The sequence below is a fragment of the Anser cygnoides genome, chromosome 3 (genome assembly GCF_040182565.1).
Source record: "Anser cygnoides isolate HZ-2024a breed goose chromosome 3, Taihu_goose_T2T_genome, whole genome shotgun sequence".
Lineage (NCBI taxonomy): Eukaryota > Metazoa > Chordata > Aves > Anseriformes > Anatidae > Anser > Anser cygnoides.
Window position 1 is genome coordinate 25872710 of NC_089875.1, and position 20154 is coordinate 25892863.

A 20154-nucleotide genomic window follows, 5' to 3' on the forward strand; every position below is an offset into this window, starting at 1 on the left:
TCAGTAGGTAGAAAGATGACTTGAGAAAAGAGCTAGAGCAATGACTGGAATGTTGCTCTTGGCACTTGCTAAGAAGGTGGCAGAACACAAAGCAGGAGAAACGTCCAGTAAAAGAACAGGAAAAGAAGTAAAGAATGGAAAGAGTTACCAGTAAAATAGTTTATCCAAAGTTTTGTAAGTGAAGATCAAGAACTTGCTGTAAAATTCAAAAGCCACATCAGTGGATGGAGAAAGATGATCAGAGTGTATTGCAGTTACGGTGTTATGCAAATGCATAACTAAAGACTTTGTCTTAGAGACAGAGCAGGCACAGAAGGATCGCAGTCTTGAACAGGAGGAAGTTTCATGCAGGGAAAAATAAGAATGACAAGTGTCGCCTCCTGAGGTTAGTACACAGCAGCGCTGCTAAATACTGGTCTGCAACAGTCAGACTCTGCACAGGTAATTCTGCTTTCTCAGGATGGAGAAGATCTGTGGCAGCAGTTAGCCATAGCTCTGTCAACATCGTTAAGGTCCAGAGATCGCTTTAAATGTAAACTTTCCTCAAAATATACGGAGGCTGTATGCAAGAAATTCTCTAGTAATATACCTTTCCTAAGATCAAGTTTCCCCACTTGCCCAGGGGCTGCTTACATGGGCAAGTATTTTCTCCAGCTGCCACCTAAGTCTGATCCCATTAAGGTCTGGTAACTAAAACTCTCAGCCAGTTGAAAAGCTATGCTGACTGGCCATTTAGCCAGGAACTGTAGGCTGAGAATAGAACACCAGAGACAGTAAAAGACAATCCCCTAACCTTCCTGTGCATCAGTCTAAGATGGGGAAGACTTAGTACTGAGCACAATCGCATTTTGGTGCTATACACAGCTTGGATTTGACAGGTGCCTTATGCAGAACTAAAATATGGCAAATTTAAAGAAAATATAATACGGACTTGAAAGAGGCTGTTCCTCTGAAGCACCAGTTTTATTTAACCACGCCAGCTCACAGTTTCTTCCTCCTTATCATATAATAGCTGACATAACTTTAAGAAATGCTATTATGACTGACTACTCAGAATAAGGGAAAGGAAGGATAGCTTGAAACTGAGGATAACAAACACCTTGAGGGGATAACTAGGTAATATATCTTCCCAAAAGGGATTTGATTACTTTTTTTTTCTCCCCTGAGGCATACTGCAGAAGATGCTCAGGCAGCTTCCTTTCTGTCTCAGTTTATACTGACCACCATGAAAGATCCCTCCTTAAACAGTTTGGGGCCTCTCTACAGCTACCAAACGTAGCTCATCTTCAAGTGCAAGCACAAGCTTCATTTCTTGTCTTTCAGCCATTTCCCATTTCTGTCTGATAATACTAAACTGTTTTGCTTTTGTGATTGTATGAGGCTGAATGCTATTGGTATGATCCAGCCTCTCTGGTTGTCTTGTGCTGGGTATTCCTCCTGTAAATTCTTTTAATAGCAGTCAAATCATAGCCACTCCCTTGGCAGTAGAAGCAGATGCCTTGCAGCTCTGTTCTTCCTGCTGATCTAGCACAGGCAGAAATGCTTAATGCAGTCTGAAATCACTGATGGTTTTGCACCTAGTATTACCACTTTTTTTTTTTCCAAATTAGTTGAGCACCCTCTTATATTTGTACTCTTTTTTTCCCCTCTAAGCATAACTAGTGACCAGCTAGACTGGGTTTACAGAATAACCAACACACCAGTTTAGAGAAAGGCTATGCCTTTCCTCGCAATAAAACAAAGGATTTAATGCAGTTTGTGCTACCTACAGTGACACATTCTATTATACATTTGCTCTGCAACATGGTTCTACAGACATTTCATGTAAGTTAGAGACATAAGCCCATGGAAATCTCACATCTGTACTGCAATCGCTGTGTTCTTCTGTTAGCAAGCAGCTAATAATATTGGAAATGAGTCTGTTGAACTGTAGGAGCCTAAAAAAGTCTCATGCCTCACTGTTCCCTAAGATTGTGTTTTCTGACTTACTGTAAATTGATAAGTAAGCTGTGTACACAACTGAAATTCTTTTTTTTTTTTTGCAATAGCAAAAAAAGTCTAAATCTGGTATTCATTACCTTAAAATTACACAAACATGAGCAAGTTTTTACAAGTATTTCAGAATTCAGAAGCCATTCGGTATCAAATAGGGATCAAGATTATATATAAATAAATTGTAACATTTTACAAACAGTACAGATGATCACAGTTCTTGACCACAGAGTGCAGTGAAACTTCTACACTTCACAGATGTTCAGTCTACAAGTACTGGAGCTACGATCAAGAATAACTCAGTAAAACAAGAGTTTATATGATTTCTTTGTAAAAGAGGACTTTTATTTGTCAGCAGTGTCTTAGTAAATGAGGTTGACAGGAGCAACTAGTTCCAGCACTAATAGCCAAGTACCCGTTGAGTTCATGATTTGATTTCTGTTTCTTCTACTTGAGGTAGTGTATCCCAAACTGGTTCCTGAATGTGTTCAGGTATTCTCTCTATCTTAGTCTAAAAGGAAAACAAAGAAACCATTTATTATACGAATATATATATTATAGTTATATATATATATAGTTACATATATATAGTTATAACTATATATAGTTATATAGTTAACATCTAACTACTTCATTTAGTCAGGTTTGATATATTTATCAGATTAAAAATGCCACCTAGTGGCGTTTTCAAGCAATACAGCCTCTTTACCTTTCAATACTTTGAAAAAAAGGTCCTTTACAAACTACACGTGTTACTTCTACTAACAATTATCAGTATTTACATCTGGACTTAATCTCACAGCAGTTATTAATGCGAGATGGAAACTTACCTTTTTTACTTCCATGGCAACTCCTTCAGGTAAGTTTCGTTCAACATACTCCAAGTACACTGCAGCAGTACTGCCCGTTAGGTATTTTAACTAAAACAGAAGTAATGTTTTTTAATGAGCAACTAATATTTCAAACAGGATATAAAAAAAATGAGTTTGCTATAGCTTCTCTAGTTCTTGCTATGGGACCAAGCATCTTACAGTGGGAATGGAGACAGTTAAGCTGTACATAACAGTTATGTAGGTATAAAATAGCAATTTCGTACCACAGAACCGTGCATACTGCCTGTGATCATATGCATTGATTATGATCGAAGTGCGGCTATCTGATCAAATCAATTTGAGGTTATGCAAAAATTCACAGCTTTTGTATGCTCTCAAAGTTCAAGCCGGCTATAAATCCTGCAACTCCCGAATTCCACTGCATTCTTGCTTTTCTGGTTTCTCCCGGTCAGCTGAAGTTGTTGGTCTGCGGGCAGCACTGCATGACTGCCTGCGGACGACTGTCTGGGGACGTTATGCAAAGTCCCATTTTGCTAAGCTCTGTGCAATTACACAGTAAGAGACCCAGGGGCCACAAAACGCTGGCAGTAAACCTTTCTTCTAAGAAAGTCAACCACAGCTGCATTCTAAACCATACATAAGTCTGCGTCATCAGCCACAGAGCGAGTGGTTTGTACACGCTTCCTTTCCTGTATTTCCCCCTTGCAATTTTTAATTTGCCACATGATGCTGCATAGGGCAGAAGTGTTCAAAAATTATTAGGCAAACTCACAGAGAACAGAACCCTCAGTGACTGGTAGTGACAATGATTTACCTGCATCTTTTTCCCTTCCCAAGAAAGTTCCTCTTCCCCGGATTATTGGAAACAAAGAACATAAAACATACAAAAGTAACTCTGATATCTATCTTATTTTTAATCTTCTTTCAGATAGGATCAAAATCAGCCTTTTAGTCTAAAAATTATGTAGGCTGTACATTCAGAGTAACTTGTGTTACATTTGGTGTACCTAGGTCAGCTCCTTTCTGCTATTCCCAGTACTCTCCTCCCCAGCCCAATTAATGTATATATATTTAACATCTTTCTTACCTCCAAACATGTGTAATGTGTTCTCATTTCATACTGAACTCTGTGCTTCTTGTAAATGTGTACAGATTTTAGAAGACTAAATCGTTCTATCTTCTTTGGAGGTCTATGTCTGAACAAAGCACAAAGAAAATGTTGTAATACTTAATTTTATATAAAGGATGCTAATATAAATTAACTGAGAATATGGTAAAATCTTTGTTCTTATTTGACATTTAGAAGATCCACAATATTAAGTGCTGGTACAGTTTAGTATTAATCCACATGGGCACAGCTCATTCTCAGGTATTAACCAGCTTTAGTTCAAGAAAGCTACAGCACTGACAGCTGTAACAAGAGTACTGTTGGTATTCTTCATGCACTTAAAATGCAATCCTACTGTGGCAGTGCTGTGTGTATCACTGCTGCTGCTTCCCCATCATTGTGCTGCTATCTAAAAAGTGTTAGATTTTATAACCTGAGAAATGTCAGATTACACCCATTTCTTCTGAAAAAGGAAATACTTGTAAGCACAGAACTTGAGTTACAGCAGACGATGTGAAAAGCACCTGACACCACATCATGCTAAAGATCAGTTACTTACATTTTTTCAACAGAGATGCCAAGTTCTTTAGCTGCAAGCACTGCAAAATATTCATAGCTGTCCAACACAGCTTTATCATGGCCTTTAACCAAAAGGGACAGTCTTTTGTACAGTGTTTCTGGCTCCTCTGAAATAGTCACCTGCATTTAAGAATGGATAAGAGTTAACACTCCATGTTCTCCGTAAATAATCCATGCACTATCTTTTCTTAGCCTGCATGCCCCATTTGTAAAACAGGAAGAAAACAAACCTCACACAGTGTTAGCTGCTCATTTTTGTTTACCCGCAAGAAGCTGACTCTATTATCTCGATTGACAGTCCTTGGACAGTCCATGGGATCTAACTTTGGATCTAGCACTGCCTGTAAGAACCTGGCTTGTTTGTATGTATCAGAGAAATTTAACATGTGTCTGAAATCCTAGACAAAATCAAGGCAACCATGTTCTATATGTAAGATACACACCACAAGCTTTCAAGAATTTTCCACCTCACCAGCCCTGGTTTCCAGGCTTCCAAACCAGAAACAAAGTACTTAGATTGGCTAAGATGCTGCAAGTGCTGAACTAAGTGTGGCCAAAAAGCTGTTTTTTCATAGAGTTACAGGTGCATAGAGAAGGAAGAAAGTGACGAAGAGGCAATTTTAAGCTTCAGGAATCTTTCCGGGAAAAAAAAAATCCCAAATACCAATAATCAAATTTTTTTCTTTCTCTAAGGCAAATTTGACATCATTTAGACAGAACTTTAAAAAGCTGAAATAGAAGAATTTGTTTTTTTCTGTATATCCTTTTTATTATTAAGACAACATGCAAAATATTGTTCTATGAAACACTTACCAGAGGATTAGTTTTATGCTCCTGAGTTTGAACATGGGATCCAGAGAACCGTACTCCCATCAAGTCACTGGTTCTAGACAGATGGTAAAGGGAAAAGCATAATATTAGTGTTAAAGTTAGATTTTTTTAAGGGAAATTTTGGGGGAAAAGTGGGCAGGAGAAAGATCTATTAAACTTACGGAAGAAAACATTGCTTTTGCATAATTCTGCTTGCATAATTGGCAGGAAGAGCCGATCCCTGCACAAAACAAACAGTAAAATGGCTTTTTTTTCTCCCCAAACCAAAAGTAGACAGCTAATAATACAGGTTTATTAAAGGTTACTTTTATGCACCATGGTGATACTCATTTGATCTACCAAATGAGTAAGTTTGCTCTATTGGAAAACACAGGAAAACAGGAGCACAGAATTATATTGTAGCATACAATAGGATCATAAAAACGATGACAAAAACACACACACAAAAAATCATCAACAACAAAAACAACCAAAAAAACCCACACGCATCCAGGAAAGAATCTAACAGCATGCAGCTATTATTAACCACGCACCTGAATAGCAATCATAAAGTGTTTTTTATTAGAAAAATATATTTTGCGTGGCATCAGATACCATTTCTGCATATAGTAGTTTCCTGTTTAGACCTGCTTTCATAGGACAGTATCTATTAGCTCTATCAAGAGACAAGCCCAAGTAGGACTTGCTGTTATAAAAGCAGTTGAAAATAGTATCTTATAAAGGATACTATGCAAAAATTCAACCTCTGAATTTAATTTGAAATTTTCCATTGTTTTTTTAACAAAATGTTCCATGTGTTTTGAACATTTGTTCTGTTGAGAACATAGAAATGGTTCTAACAAGTACATGAACTTTGTTGAAAAGATAGCATGATTTTTCGGTGTTAAAACGGAAACCCAACTGTTAATCAAGATGTAACCTTACTGTCTGTCATACCAGATAAATCTCTCCCTTCTGAATGTTACGTGGCTTCCAGCTTCCTACCAGTAACTCTCAACTTGGCAAAGTTAGAGACTACTCGGGGAGGGGGGCAAGGAACCAGAACCCTCTTGCTTAAGAGAAACTCAAGACCGTGCAGAACGCAGGAGCACCATGAGCTAAGCCTACTTATCCAGCCCCTTGGTACTCTTATTTAACAGGTGCTGGGGTCGTGGCTTTCAGAGAGGGAAGACAGATTCCCCGCACACCAGCCAGAATTAACGCTCTTCCATGTAACCTTAACTTAGTCACTCATGGATACGTATAACTCTAACTGTACAGTGCTATTAGGTCCCCTGCTTTCTCCAGTATGCATTATACATTAATTACAGATCAGCAGTGAACGACGCTGTTCTCTGAAGTAATTCTGCCTCAGTCATTGTTTACCCAGCAAATTCTGCGTTCAGTAGGAAGGAAGAGGCAGGACACTTTCCTGTTTACAAAGCTAATTGTTATCTGAAGAACACAGCTGAGTGTCTCCTGTTAGGCAAATCCAAACTTTGTCAGATGATCACAGCTATTACATCTTAAGTGCACAACACAATAAGCAACTTCAGGAGCACAGAGTATTTGCCACTGTAGCTGATGCCCACCAAAATGTTTCCAAGTTCATGTTAAGAACTCCTTGAGACCTGATACCCCAAATTAAAGAAACAGATCTTACGGAGTTATGTTGACCCTTGCACCTCCATTCTCCTTATGTGAAATCAGAATACCACCTTCCTTTCGTCCAGGTGCAAAACACAATGTCATCACCATCACCTGGCATCATGTCAGAGAACTGATAACCCCACAAGCACAGAAAGTTTCTATTCAGTGCAGGTCTTAAACTGTGCGTGGCAGCATCCTACCCCAGATGGTTATAAGAGGGCAAAAAAAATTGTAGCTAGAAGTTGTATTGGTGCTTTTGTGTTTTGTGCGTACGCAGTCTCTGATACATACATAGTCTGTTACTTTATCTAACTGGCCTCGTATTACAGATTTATTATTTGCACGCAAAGATGCATACGCATATAGCACGTACACCCTGTCTTGTGCTGCTGGAAACAGAAATTACAGTCTTTGTATAGTAAAGATGAATAAAACAAAACATGAAATATTAGAGTTCCACCCCGTGTACCGAACTCCACAGCCTTTACAACATCGCACGATTGCGCATATTGCTCCCACCACATGCAGCCCCCTTTTGTTACAAATTGTGCAACTAAGCGTTGAGTCTAAAGCTTTTGTAAAATAAAATTAAAGGTGTTCTGTGCAAATTTTGATTAAGTGATACTTGGTGTACCCCAGGTAACCAAAATATCATTTGGCATGCATTAAAATCTATTCTAACAGCTTCTTTCGCTGTCCGACCGAAATACTTGACGCATCCTTGTTAATGGCTGTTGTAGGAGGTGGAAGAGACAATCAAACTGCAACAGGATTTAATTTAACTCCCTGTTGGAGCCAATCCCTTGCACAAAACATAACCACCCCCTCTCAGTGGTGAACAGCCCCGTTATTTGGGGGAGAGATCCTGAAACAAGCAGGACGAGCTGGAGATGGCTGTCTGGAAGGTAGCACGTCCAGAACACAGCACATACACAGAGAGCATTTAGGGCTTCAGAAACCCAACGGGAAACTCGTAACATTATATTTCCCTCAACTTGTGAGGAAAGCAACCGCTCTTAAAAGCCATCAGCAGCAGAGCCACCGCTACTTTAAATCCGGCAGGTCTTCCTGCTTTTCCCCCTGCAGCTCCAAGACGAGGAGCATTAAGCTAGACACGAACTCGCCGCAAGACCCCAAGCGCCAGCCGCCGCCACCCCCTACCCGCGGGGCAGCCCGCCACGGCCGGACTGCAGAGGAGCCCCCCGGAACCCCCTGCACGGATGGCGGCGGTCGAGACGCAGCCCCGGCCTTTCCCTCCGTCCCCGGGAGGGAAGATGAGAGACCAAAGGCCGGGGAGCCGCCGAGGCGCCCCTGCCCCGCCGCACGCCCCACCTGCCACAGCCGCCGCCACAGGCACCCGGCCGCCATCTTGTGCAGCGCGGCCCCGCCCGCCCGCCGCGCCGCCGGACAGCGCCCCCGCCGCCCCGGAGGAGCCGCGGCCGCCCGTGAGGCGCCGGCACTGCGGCACCGGCGGGCGGCGACGGGGACGGGGACGGGGATCGGGATGGGGACGGGGACCGGGATGGGGACGGGGAGCCGCGGTTGCGGCGTGGGGGTCACCGACAGCCCGCACCGCGCCAGCCCCCAGCTGCGCTCCCCGGCCCCCGGGTAAGGGCGCCGCCGCACCGGCTCTGCCCCCTCAGCGGCCGCCCTCACGCGCTCTCCGATTTTTCCAGGGCAGCAAGGGGAAAACCACTGCCACAGAGAAGAAAGAGGCGAGCGGACACTTCTCCCAGCCCGGGCCTGGAGAGGTGGCTTGTTTTTTAAGAGGGGAGATCAGGCTTCATCAACTGTATCCCCCCCTCCACAAGTAACGCTTTCTACTGCACGTCGTTTTCACCTCTGCCCACCCACACGTATGCAGGTGAATACATTATTTTTTTTCTTGGAACATTGTAGGGAGCCATCAAAAAAGTTACACGTGAGCTTAGGTTTTGACGTTCACCCCTCTGAAAAATACTCAAATAACCTGTTAGCACAACCCTGTTGGGTGGGTTTTGCTAAAATAAAATTGACTAGAAGTGTCACGTAAACCCCTTCAGTCTTCACACAGTCTGCACCCAGGTTCTGATCAGTACCGAACACTAAGGGTGGAGGGGATGTGAACAAGCACTTAATTCACACCACTAAGCCCTCCTAGTACACAACCAGGCAAGTAATAACCTGCGATTAAGCTGTGTGCAAGTTAAATGCTAACAGCAGGAACCTGAAACCAGCAGAGATCACAAGCTATATAAAATGCATATATTTTTTTATTTCGTTACTTCCTCTGCCACCTAAAATTAACAGTCTGCTTTTTACACTAAAACACCTAAAATATTTACAACCATCTTCTAATAAAATAACAGTTAAATATTGAAAATAAGATTTTTCTCATAAAATATGTTTTCTGTATGTACAGGTTTTAGCAAAGAGGACCAGGTTCAATACTGAACAGTTTTCCATCATCAACCATCAGTAAGAAAACAACTTCCCTGAAATAAAACTGTCCGATTTATGTACAAATAGGCAGAACAGCATCTGTTTCACATCAGCCAATGCAACACTTAAAGAAGTCAATGTTCGAGGCCTAAATTGTGTACTGTGTAAGACATACGCATTTTTTTTTTTATGAATAACTTCTTTGGTTATTGTTGTTCTATCATCTTCTTGGCTGTAGAATAAAACAGCACCTGATTAGCATTACAGAACCAGGCATATATATGTATGCATTTATGTATACACTGGCTTTAGCACAGATACCTGTCCAATTGTTGCTAGAAAAGTTCCGCTGTAGTTTCTTTGACACAGAGCTGCTTTTCAGAATCCAGTCCACAGGTTTTACTGCACTTCACTCTGTTCGTCAAGCAGAACTCTCACTGACTTCAGTTACCACTTTGCTGAGACACCTGGTTTGCTTCCCACCACCAGCAGGGCAGTCAGGAAATGTTTCCATTTTGCCAGGGTGGCAGCCTTCCTCAGAAACCTCCTTGAAGTTCAAGAGCATACGGGTTTGGAAGAGAAAGAGTAGACTGCTCGATTGTTTCTGCGACAGGCTACTCAAGCTACAGCTCACAAAACCCACCACTTTGCTAACACTAAGACTTGTGCACCCTACAAAATGTGCCATCCACGGATTTAGTTGGCAGCACCCAGTTGAACACCCAGACAGCTGAACTTGGGCTACATGGGCCCTGCAAATAGTGATGTGTCACAGCGTGGACTGGAACTGATCCTGAGTGTGCTGACTGGCAGCTCAGGAAAGGAAAGAAGGCTGCTGCCTGATCTCCTGAAACTCACAGGTACAGCGATTGAGAGCATTGTCCTTTCTGTATGAGAGGGAGCAAAATTCTACCCACTGGTCAAAAATAACCAAAAAGTCTCTGAAACAACCCCCAAAACACTAAAACCACATACACAGGAACTTCACTAACCTGAAACTGAGAAGTGACTGCCATTCTCCTGAAGGGCTGTTCTTTAGTATCAGAACACTTGACCTGAAGTAAAAAGTTCAGGTCATTTGGCTTCACGTATTTGGCTTTAACAGAGAAGTTACCTCTCCGCCAGCGAGTCCCACTGGTCTTGACATTGTGGTCCAGTACTCCTATACAAAAGTATTGTGGTTTACCCTCATTTTGCATAGTTACACAAAAGAAGACAGTAGAAAATAAGATCCTCCATCTCTCAAGTCTTCTTAAAACATTAGGAATGTGACAAAAAGACCTCAACAAAAAACAAAACCCAACCCATAAAAAAATTGGAAACCGGAAGAAATTCGTCTTATAAAATATTTTATAAAATTAGCAGTACCCTCTACTGTACGAGATTCACAAGAAAATCAGTGCTACTTGCTGTGAAAGCTCTAAAGTCAGTACTCCTTTTCTGTAATTAAAGGTCCACTCAGCCTAACTCCGTTTCTTCCAGAGGTTCTAGATTTGCTCAAGATTCTGCAAGGTACGATTATTTTCAGATCTCATTTAGAGAACCACATTCAAATTTACATAAATGGAGTTAGACATCTGGCATGTAGATCTGAGCCTAAGGGAGGAGAAACAGTAAACAAACAGCAACATCATCTCACCTTGGGAGTGTGTTTTACTAAATAAATACCATTTGAGTTTGGTGCAATGAGGAAGACTGAAAATGGCACAAGAGCAACATTTCATGTGCAGGAATACTAACTAACATATGCTGAAGGCATATACTCCATCAATCTCTTCCACAGGCAGGAACGTCTCCTTGTATTTGCCCAGTAAGAGTAAGCTGCTGCATTGCTCAAGCATATGTTCCTAAAACCACTGAGATGGCTATTCAACAGTGTGATTTATTGTCACAGCAAAATATAATTCCAGTGCAATCTGATTACCAAGGCAGTGCTCTGATCCAGCGTTCCCATCCGATGATGCGAACCACAGCACAATTGTCTTCTTTCTTCAATCCTTGAATTAGGTCATTTTAAAATCAGCAGATCAAAACCTTGTTAAAAAGGAAGCTCTAAAATGTACAAGGTAACCAAAGCTTTTATGAACTAACATGTATGCATTAAGGCAAGACAGAACTGAAAAAGTACTGTGATACTACAGATGATACAGTCACTCCTGTATTTATTTCACAGTTAAAGATTTTTTTTCCTCTACCTCCCTTGAAAAGACAGCACACAAAAAAAGAACGTAATCATCTCCTTAACAGAGATGACATTTAGCTTCTAGAAGATGCTGGAAGTGATCCAGTGCAGGCAAGGAAAATGTTCCACCAGAAGTGTGCAAAGATATTCTTGTAAGTGGGGTAAAGTGAAACTTGGAAGGGTTAAAGACTAAAGATCCTACTGTGAGTGTCTGGAGGGAAATGACAGCAGAACTGTGAACTTCTCGAATTAGCGGCCTTGGAAGATACCAGCAAAATAAGCCCAGATAAAAACACCTTGTAAGAATATTTGTACCAATTATTTATTTTTCCCCCCAAAACACAAATTAATAAAAAAAAAGGGAAAAAAAGCAGATTTCTTTTCTAGACCTGGATAAAAGAATTATCATTTCTCAACAGGTAGTTTACAATCAGTGGGGAATAAACGAACAGTCCAGGTTTCCTGATCGATGCATTCAGGGTGTGCTCAGTAGCTGTCTTTATCAAACAACTTTATTTACAACTCAGCATCATCCTGCAGTAGATCTGCATCTTCATCATCTAATAAAAGGTCAGCATCCATGACTTCATTCTCTTCCATGACATCACCTAACTCCTGAACAACGTCGTCGTCAATGTCACCGACATTTTCAACGTGTTTAACCAAACTCATATGATCCAGAGGGATCAAACTATGCCCAACTGGCCCAGTAGTTCTTGCAATAGTAGCTGCCATTTCTGCTGCCACTGCAGCTTTCTGAGCCTTCTGCCTTTGCTGTTCTTCTTGTTGTCTGTGGGTCTTCATATGAGCATTGCGGCTTTTGATTTTGAAAAATACTCTAAAATTTCAAAGAAAAAAAGAAAAAAAATCAGATAAAAGTGCATTGCTTATGATGAAGGGAGCCAAAAAAGACTCAACAACCTATCAGTACATTTGCTTCCCTGTTCTGAAATAGAAGTCAGCGAAGCCTGCAGTGCCATGGTGAGAATTTCAGGGACAGACTACCAGATTTGTACATCCTGACGGTATCAAAATGGCCTACTCAGACTGCTGAAGCTATTTTGCAGCTCCCGCAATTGCTTCAGTACCTACGCACATTCAAATCCTCCCTGGACTTATTTTCACCACGTTCTTGCACAACAGGCAAAAATCACCTTCTAGAATGGACAAACTCGAGCACATAGAGAAAGTTGCTCACAGTCACATGCAAGCCTGTGATGAAGTAGGAAACCAGAGTGTCAGATGTAGGAACTCCAGCAGAGGAAAAAATTCAGGAAAATTGGATTAAATGCTGCAGGAGATACATCTAAAATGTCATGCAAACCAACCTCTGAAGGTTTCGGTAGGAGAACATGACATCTTAAGGGGAAACTATTATTTTGAGACGATTACAGCAGAATAAACAATTTGTTGCAATGCTATTCATTTGGATTGTAAACAGGCAAATGCGGTGCGATACCACAGACAGTTATATCCACTTACTTGCCACATTCCTTACAAGGAAAAATTGTTGTTGGGTCAGTCTCACCACTCGTTGTGCTGTGGGCAGGTGAACTCTTGATGGAGCAGTATCCGCTCTGCGTACCAGATTTCTGCTTAGTGCCCGGAATAGTGCATCGTGGTTTTGTCACCTGGTTTGTACCTCCATGAATGCGAGCGTGGCCATTTAGCGCTTGTCGGGAACTGAACACCTGATGGGGCGTAGGGAAGGAAAAAAAACATCAAGAAAAACTGCACTAGAACAGGAACTACAGAAAGCTGAATGCATATTATAAAAAAACAACTGTACGTGTCAGATGCACACCATCTACTTGGTCATATGCTGCTTGCTTTCAGCTATATCCCACTAGAGCTAAACAAACAAGTTATAAAAAAGACTTATAACTTAGTTATAATAAAAGCAAACCAATGAGCTATCTTATTATTACAGTTGTATAACAAAAAGGCAAACAGAGCTGTTACTATTTAGTGCTTGTCATCCCTACATCATGTCAGGATACAATTTGGTGTAAAGATCACCATATTGCCTGTATTTAATAGTGTAAGATTTGTAAGATTTCAAAGCAGACAGAATGACTTGTCCCAAGATATTCAGGAGGTATCACTGGCCAGGAACAGTCTAAACACCTGATTTCCAAAAATCACTATTCGTTAACATACAAAGCCCCTGCTATTGTTTAAAGATATGAAATGCACGTACAGCGCCGCAGTTTGGCATTTCACAGATGAAGGAGGATGAAGAAAGTGAAAGACTCTGAAGGGCAGGCAGGTCTATAGGTCCTACGAGAGGGATAGCTGGTGGGTCAGGAGACTTCTGCATTTCCCTTTCTTCCTTTCTGTCTTCTTCAATCTCCTCATCTTCCTCTAACGCTTCCTCTTCTCCGCTTGTCTGAAATAGAGTGCATTTAAGAAATACTAGAAATATGGCCAAATACAAACAGCACAGGCTAGTAGAATGTAGAAACTGCTGAAACAGGTTAGCCAAGTCTGCTTCCAGGGTTTGGGATTTTTTTCCCATCTTGGCTGAACTTCTGGTCTTGCTGGAACCACCACTCCTTAACGGACAAGCTACAGCTCATGAAGCTTCATTGCAGCACTCAGAATGCCCTCCAACTGTTTTACGGAGCCATGGTTCCAAAAGTCTACAGATGCCAAGTGCAATACTCCCATTTTTAGAATGGGATGTACACTACATTCATAGTTGAATTAAATGGCTTACTAAACAAAATATGTCTTTAAGAATGCTTCAACTATCTAATACGGACCTTGCATACCAAGAATTCATTGCCAGTCTGTATAAATGCTAGTTGTACCAGAACGGCTGAGCACTTTTAGGCACGTGCACGCATGCACACGCACACACTGAAGAGTAACTTACAGATGGTTACCTGCTTCATCAGTAGCAAAGCCATAATTGTTGGACTAGAGTTAGATAATGCACTGGTCAACACACTTTTATCTCACTACAGGAACACAAAATCTTGGTGTAGCTGAGATCACAGAATGCTCACACAGATCATAATTTAGAATTACGGAATAATTTAGGTCAGAAGAGGCCTATGTCATCTAGCCCAACCTCCTGCTCAAAACAGTACAAACTTCAAAATTAGCAACTGTTAAACTTTCTTATATTCTTCTACATTTACCATGCATTCCTCTCTTTTTTTCTCTAAGCGTGTTCTGTGTTTCCGTCCCAACCGCAGGATTTTCTTCCACGTATAGTAGTATTCCACACATTGTGCAACCGTCTTAGACTTAACCTGTAGTTAAGTAATTGCAGAAATAGTCCAATCTTAATTTCTCATTTTACTTCAAGACAACTTTAATATATCCCGAGAGGCAGGTTTTATTTATCAAACATTCAAATGGAGAAATAAAGTCAATTTGAATACAACACAAATACTCTTGTAGAATCATTTTGTTAATTATTGCTTTTCAGTCAAATTTGTGTTGACTGTTTCAGCTTCAGTACATTTTTCTGGGATTCTCTAGACTCTAGTCAGATAGTGACCGAGAAAGTACATTTATAGCTCAGGCATACGATACCACTGAGAATTAAGATTTGGTTCCCATAAACCCGAATGTTTTCCAACATTTTAACTAACAGCAAGGGGATTTAATTCTGCCCCGAGACAGACACAACTCATCTTTTCTGCTTTGTGACAGAACATGAAAATTAAGCCCAAACACATTCTCTCTTTATTTCAACCCTTTCTGGTGCGAGGCTCAGTGCCTGTGACCCGGGCAGCTTTCAACAAACTGCCGGGGAACATGAAGGCATTGGCGGGCACCATAACTGGGGAGCCTCGGATTTCTGATGTGCCAACTGTTAAATATAACAAGAGGAACAGATTATTTTTATCTTTTTACCAGTGCTGCAGTTGCATGCATAGGTACACCAAACGAAAAACCCCACTGACAGCACCCTTCTACCTGCTGCTGGGTCTATGCCTGCAATAAGCGGGTCTGTCACTGGAGGGAAGACAACGGGGAACAGAATGCAGCAGATGGAAGCAAACAGCTAACAGAACAGAAACAACCTTACCATTTTCTGTACAAATATAAAATCTTTGCTGTAGGTGGACAATGCCTCTTTGAACAGCCTCCTTTCTTGATGTGTCCATTTGTCAGAGCCTTAAAAAAAACAAACAACACACACAGTGAACTCATTATAAACAACAAAAACCTTCCACCTTTATGTTGAAGTAGTATCTGGACCAAAAACTGGGAGACCTGAAGCACAGGCTGGCGATTGCTGCCACGCAAACCAAGTCTGGCTGTGCTGACTCAGGCCTGAAGCCCACCTCAGCAGCACTTCATCTCCAGCAGCAGCCCCAGGCAGTTGCCTAGGAAACAGTAAGATCAGAGCAAGCAAATACAACGCCTCTCCCTAATTTTTCCTAACCTCTGACCATTTATGGTTCAGGGGATTTCCTGAATCTGTTGGAATTTGCTTATGTGGTAACCAACCTCCTAAGTGCTGACCCACTCTTCCTTTCTATTAATTAAGTCTCGCATCCACAACATACTTTGCCAATGGGGTTTGCAGATCACTAGACTGTCTGCATGAAGGATCCAGCTCCTTTTCTTTGATTCCTGGCTCCCAAGTAGCTTCACTGGATGACCCCTTGTTGTTCAAGTGGAAAAGAAAAATGAACCCATTCTCTACCATCATCTGCACGCTACTGAGGATTTCATGTCCCTTCTGTCACTTTCTTTCCCCTCCTGAAGAGGCCAAGATGCTTCAATGCCTTTGGTCATGACTGTTGTTCCTCTCTAAACCTTCTCGGTACTAAAACCCCCATCTAGAGATGAAGGGAACAGAAAGGCTGATAATAATCCACAGACATGCACAGTGGCACCACCACGTGCTCTATTCTCCTAACATCGGACTTATGCCTTTTTTTTTAAACTGCTGTTAAGTACAAAGCTGATGTTTTCATACAACTACCATCATAATCCCAAGGTCTCATTCTAATGGATAAGTATCGCCACAGAGCTCATCATTTTATACGTAATGCTTGTACTGCCTCATTCCCATATATGCCACTTTATATTCAGCTTCTCAGAAGTTCAGCTAGCATTTTGTTCTCCAGACAGTAACTCTCAAAAGGTCCTTTAGCAGCTGTTCACTTGTATGGCTTGAGGTAAGACAAATTCTTTGTGATTGAGGCCACAAGTAGTCAGAGATGGTATGGCGGTGTGGAATACGTGCAAAGTGCTTTCTGATCAACGGATTACTGATTAATGGAAGCTGTACATAAAGCTTTCATATATTATTATTCTGTTTGCTTCACCAGCCTAACTGCCCATGAAGATGTGAAATCAACACTTAAATTGAAATGAATTTGTGCTTCCTCAGTGTCGGTCCGACAGAAGGAACACAGAAGTGCTCTACTGCATCAAACACCAGCGTCCTGATTGTAAGAGCAGGCGTTACATACATTAAAGGAAGGATATGCAAGAAGCCATAAGGTAGACGCCTTTGAAATGACTCAGAGAAGATTCTACCGCAGTCTGAGAGTAGCTGAAAGTTTCATCATTAAAAGAAATCCCTAATATTCCTGTCAATGTTACCATTCTCCATAGAAATGCTTGCCTCTGCACCGAACTCAATTAACTAGGGCTTGGCACCATGTGCGGTATTGAACTCTGCAGGTTACTTACGTCTGTAAAGAATATATACATTTTTCATTAACTGCAAATGTTTTGCTTCTCAGTGTCAATTCCCAGGCTCCTAAAAGCCCAGAGCAGGTTATCTCACCACACCGTTATATACTGAAAACTCCAAATTAACTTTTCTGCAGCCTGTTTTCTGTAGGCTTTTCCAGTACTGGCTATAAGCACGCATTAGTTATTTCCACAGAGATTTACGCTAAAGCTCTCTATCTAAGTGTCAGAAAAAAGCACCGGCTTCAAGCTGCAAATTTTATTTATTGTTATCACCCAAAGATCTTTTTGCTGACACACTGCCTTGCCATCGTTTCCATCCCAAACCAGTGCCATTCTCTTTTTGAGCAGGGGTAAATGCACTGAGCCAGTCCAGGGTCCTGGTCTACTATACTAAAACATTTTAGAAAGCAAGAAAACACCAAAGGATGGGTTTTAGTTTTCAGCAAACCTCTCCAGTCACCCTCTCCTGTCTCTATCCCGCTCTCCTGAAATAATAATAATAAAAATCACTTCTATGAACTGATTTTATTGTACATCTATGGAAAATTTAGGCCTTACAGAGTTTCCCCAATAGCTATGGTATTAGCAGAAACCCTTATAAGATTACGAGGGTTAATTGGAAGTAACCTAATTAATAGAATAAATCCTGTGTAAGAAAAGAAACAGAAGAAAAGCTGTTTTTAACTCTGGTTGCTGGGAAACCGCTTTTGCTCTTGTTAGCTTGAGGGAGATATACAGAACGTGTAGAGAGAGATCTGCAATGCAGCAAGAAAGAATTTTGGACTTTGCAATACAGATCAAATTTTAAAGCAGATCTTTACGCTTAGAGATTTATTACCTATTTTATCTGCCATATTAAAATACTGGTTTTGAACTGACTGACTTAAAAAAAATACAGTCTACGGACTGGGGGTCTTTAGGCCCAATCTGTGGGTTTCAAGGGAACCACACCTCCACCTGTGAGCCCCCTCGAGAAGCGGCTCAAATCCATTACATTCAGCATATACTGGGTCTGATCCTCACACCATCACAGTACCTATCAACATTTTCAGACTGCCTGAAGTGCTTTACTTCAGACACCACTTCTCCTGTCTCAAGTTGTGCCAGAGGAGGTTCAGACTGGACATTAGGAAGAATTTCTTCATGGAGGGGGTGGTCAAGCACTGGAATGGGCTGCCCAGGGAAGTGGTGGAGTCCCCATCCCTGGAGGTATGTAAGAGACGTGTGAACGTGGCACTAAGGGCCCTGGTTTAGTGCTGGGACTCAGCAGGTTAAGATGATGGTTGGACGTGATGATCTTGAAGGTCTTTTCCAACCTCGACGATGCTATGATTCCTGAAATTCTCACTGCACCAGAACTTCAGACCTGAGAAATTCTGCTGCTCAAATGAAAAAACATTCAAACATCTGTAAAAGCACTCCTCTTGTACGAGGTACGTGCTCCCTCTCTCTTCCCTAATACACCATCCTGGCAGATGGCAAAGCATTAAGACATAGAGGTTAGGGTGTTCTTCCAAGCAGCCCTAGGTCAACATGCCCAGCTCTCTTGGTGGACAACAGAAACGTCTGAAGTTTTACAACTTGCTTCCCCTCACAAACCAACAGGTTTCAAGGACAAAGGTTTCACTGGCGTCCCTGCCCATGGCAGGGGGTTGGAATTAGATGGTCTTTAAGGTCCCTTCCAACTCGATCCGTTCTGTGATTGTATGGTGAGCTATCACTCATGTCATTGTTCTAGGGCAATGCATAGGATGAGTCTGGATATTTATTGTTTGTGGTACCAGCTGATCCTCATGAGTCAGTGCCATGCCCTGTTTTGGTCTACTCCCGCTTTAACAGTGGCTGTGCCTGTTAGCTGTGATTTCTGAATACAAGGCAGAAAGCCCAAAGAGTTAACTGAAACAAATGCAACTTGACGTTACATAAAGCTATTCACACACTAGATTTTGAGAAATCCACATATGTCTTGAGCGCCTGATTATCAACCACAAAATCTATTATTCAAGAGCTGCATGGTGCTAGAGCTGAGCTGTCAGTATAAGTTGCAATCACATGTTGCATTCAAGAGCACTAGTAAGTAATGCTTTCTCTCGTCATTTTATGGCAGTGAAACCCAGGGTGGTGAGATTTTGTTTCATGCTGTGATAAGCACACAAACTTCCTTTCCTGCTTAAGAAATAAGTTACATATTTCTTATACTACTTATAATACTGTTACTCTAATGTCCAGAGTTCTCTGCTAGTTAACAACGATTAGCGTCACCTCATATGAAAGATGAAATGAAAGTCTCTCCTGGCTCCTCCCAGCATCACAACAGAACACTTTCTGAAACTACTGTGAACTTGCTTCAGCGGAGACTATCCCTCCTCTGCCACACAGGCAGTATTTTCTCATCTGTTCTGCCAATTCGATCTCTCACTGAGGACAGGGCTGCTGGGATATCCTTCATCCCCCTACTCTCCTCCCTTGGACCGCATCACACACATGCTTTGGTGTTCTCTCTCCAGACATGAACGCTCAGGGACCTGGTTACAGCTCCTGGCTGACATCCTCCTCCTCCTCCAGCCAGCTCCATGTCCATTCTGAGGACTGCAATGGAGCTGCCTTCAAAGGTAGTAGGCATCTCCCCCAGCCAAGACTCAAACCTGACCTTCACCTTTATTCACTCCTGTTATCAGCTGCCATCAGACATGTTTCTGTACTGGTTCTCAGGCCTCGACTAGGAGTTCTTTCCAGAAGAGTCCTTGCTACTTGGGAATCCCTGCAGTGAGCTGCTAGAGCCAGCAAGTGGCTTGTTTTTGTACTTCTGTGCCACAATGACTACAACTGGAAATGAGTATATGGCCCTGAATATTGTGACTGACTGACCACCAGAAGATTCTCGGCTTGTTTCCTGCTGAGCCTAA

General features: G+C 41.7%; 2 protein-coding genes and 1 long non-coding RNA gene across 8 annotated transcripts in view; 1 reads left to right on the forward strand and 2 right to left on the reverse strand.

The window, feature by feature from the left end:
* Positions 1 to 1706: 1706 nt before the first annotated feature.
* MRPS10 (mitochondrial ribosomal protein S10) lies at positions 1707 to 8382 on the reverse strand. Its single transcript, XM_048057518.2, has 7 exons — positions 8305 to 8382; positions 5505 to 5563; positions 5326 to 5398; positions 4493 to 4632; positions 3913 to 4021; positions 2823 to 2912; positions 1707 to 2503 (listed from the first exon to the last, which is right to left on the reverse strand). Exons 1-7 carry the CDS (start codon positions 8338 to 8340, stop codon positions 2417 to 2419), a joined length of 594 nt encoding a protein of 197 aa, XP_047913475.2. The 5' UTR covers positions 8341 to 8382; the 3' UTR covers positions 1707 to 2416.
* LOC136790356 (uncharacterized) lies at positions 8356 to 9735 on the forward strand. The gene is made up of 3 exons (XR_010830132.1): positions 8356 to 8417; positions 8649 to 8836; positions 9374 to 9735. It is a non-coding gene; the product is annotated as an uncharacterized lncRNA (long non-coding RNA).
* Positions 9736 to 11028: 1293 nt separating this feature from the next.
* TRERF1 (transcriptional regulating factor 1) overlaps positions 11029 to 20154 on the reverse strand; it is a 99808-nt gene continuing 90682 nt past the window's right edge. For all 6 annotated transcript variants that reach the window (XM_066993762.1, XM_066993761.1, XM_066993760.1 and 3 more), the window contains 5 exons: positions 15621 to 15709; positions 14722 to 14835; positions 13776 to 13964; positions 13058 to 13266; positions 11029 to 12413 (listed from right to left, as the gene is read on the reverse strand). In XM_066993762.1, coding sequence (XP_066849863.1) covers positions 12092 to 12413; positions 13058 to 13266; positions 13776 to 13964; positions 14722 to 14835; positions 15621 to 15709 — 923 coding nt within the window. In that variant the 3' untranslated portion in view covers positions 11029 to 12091. The remainder of the gene's footprint in view (positions 12414 to 13057; positions 13267 to 13775; positions 13965 to 14721; positions 14836 to 15620; positions 15710 to 20154) is intronic.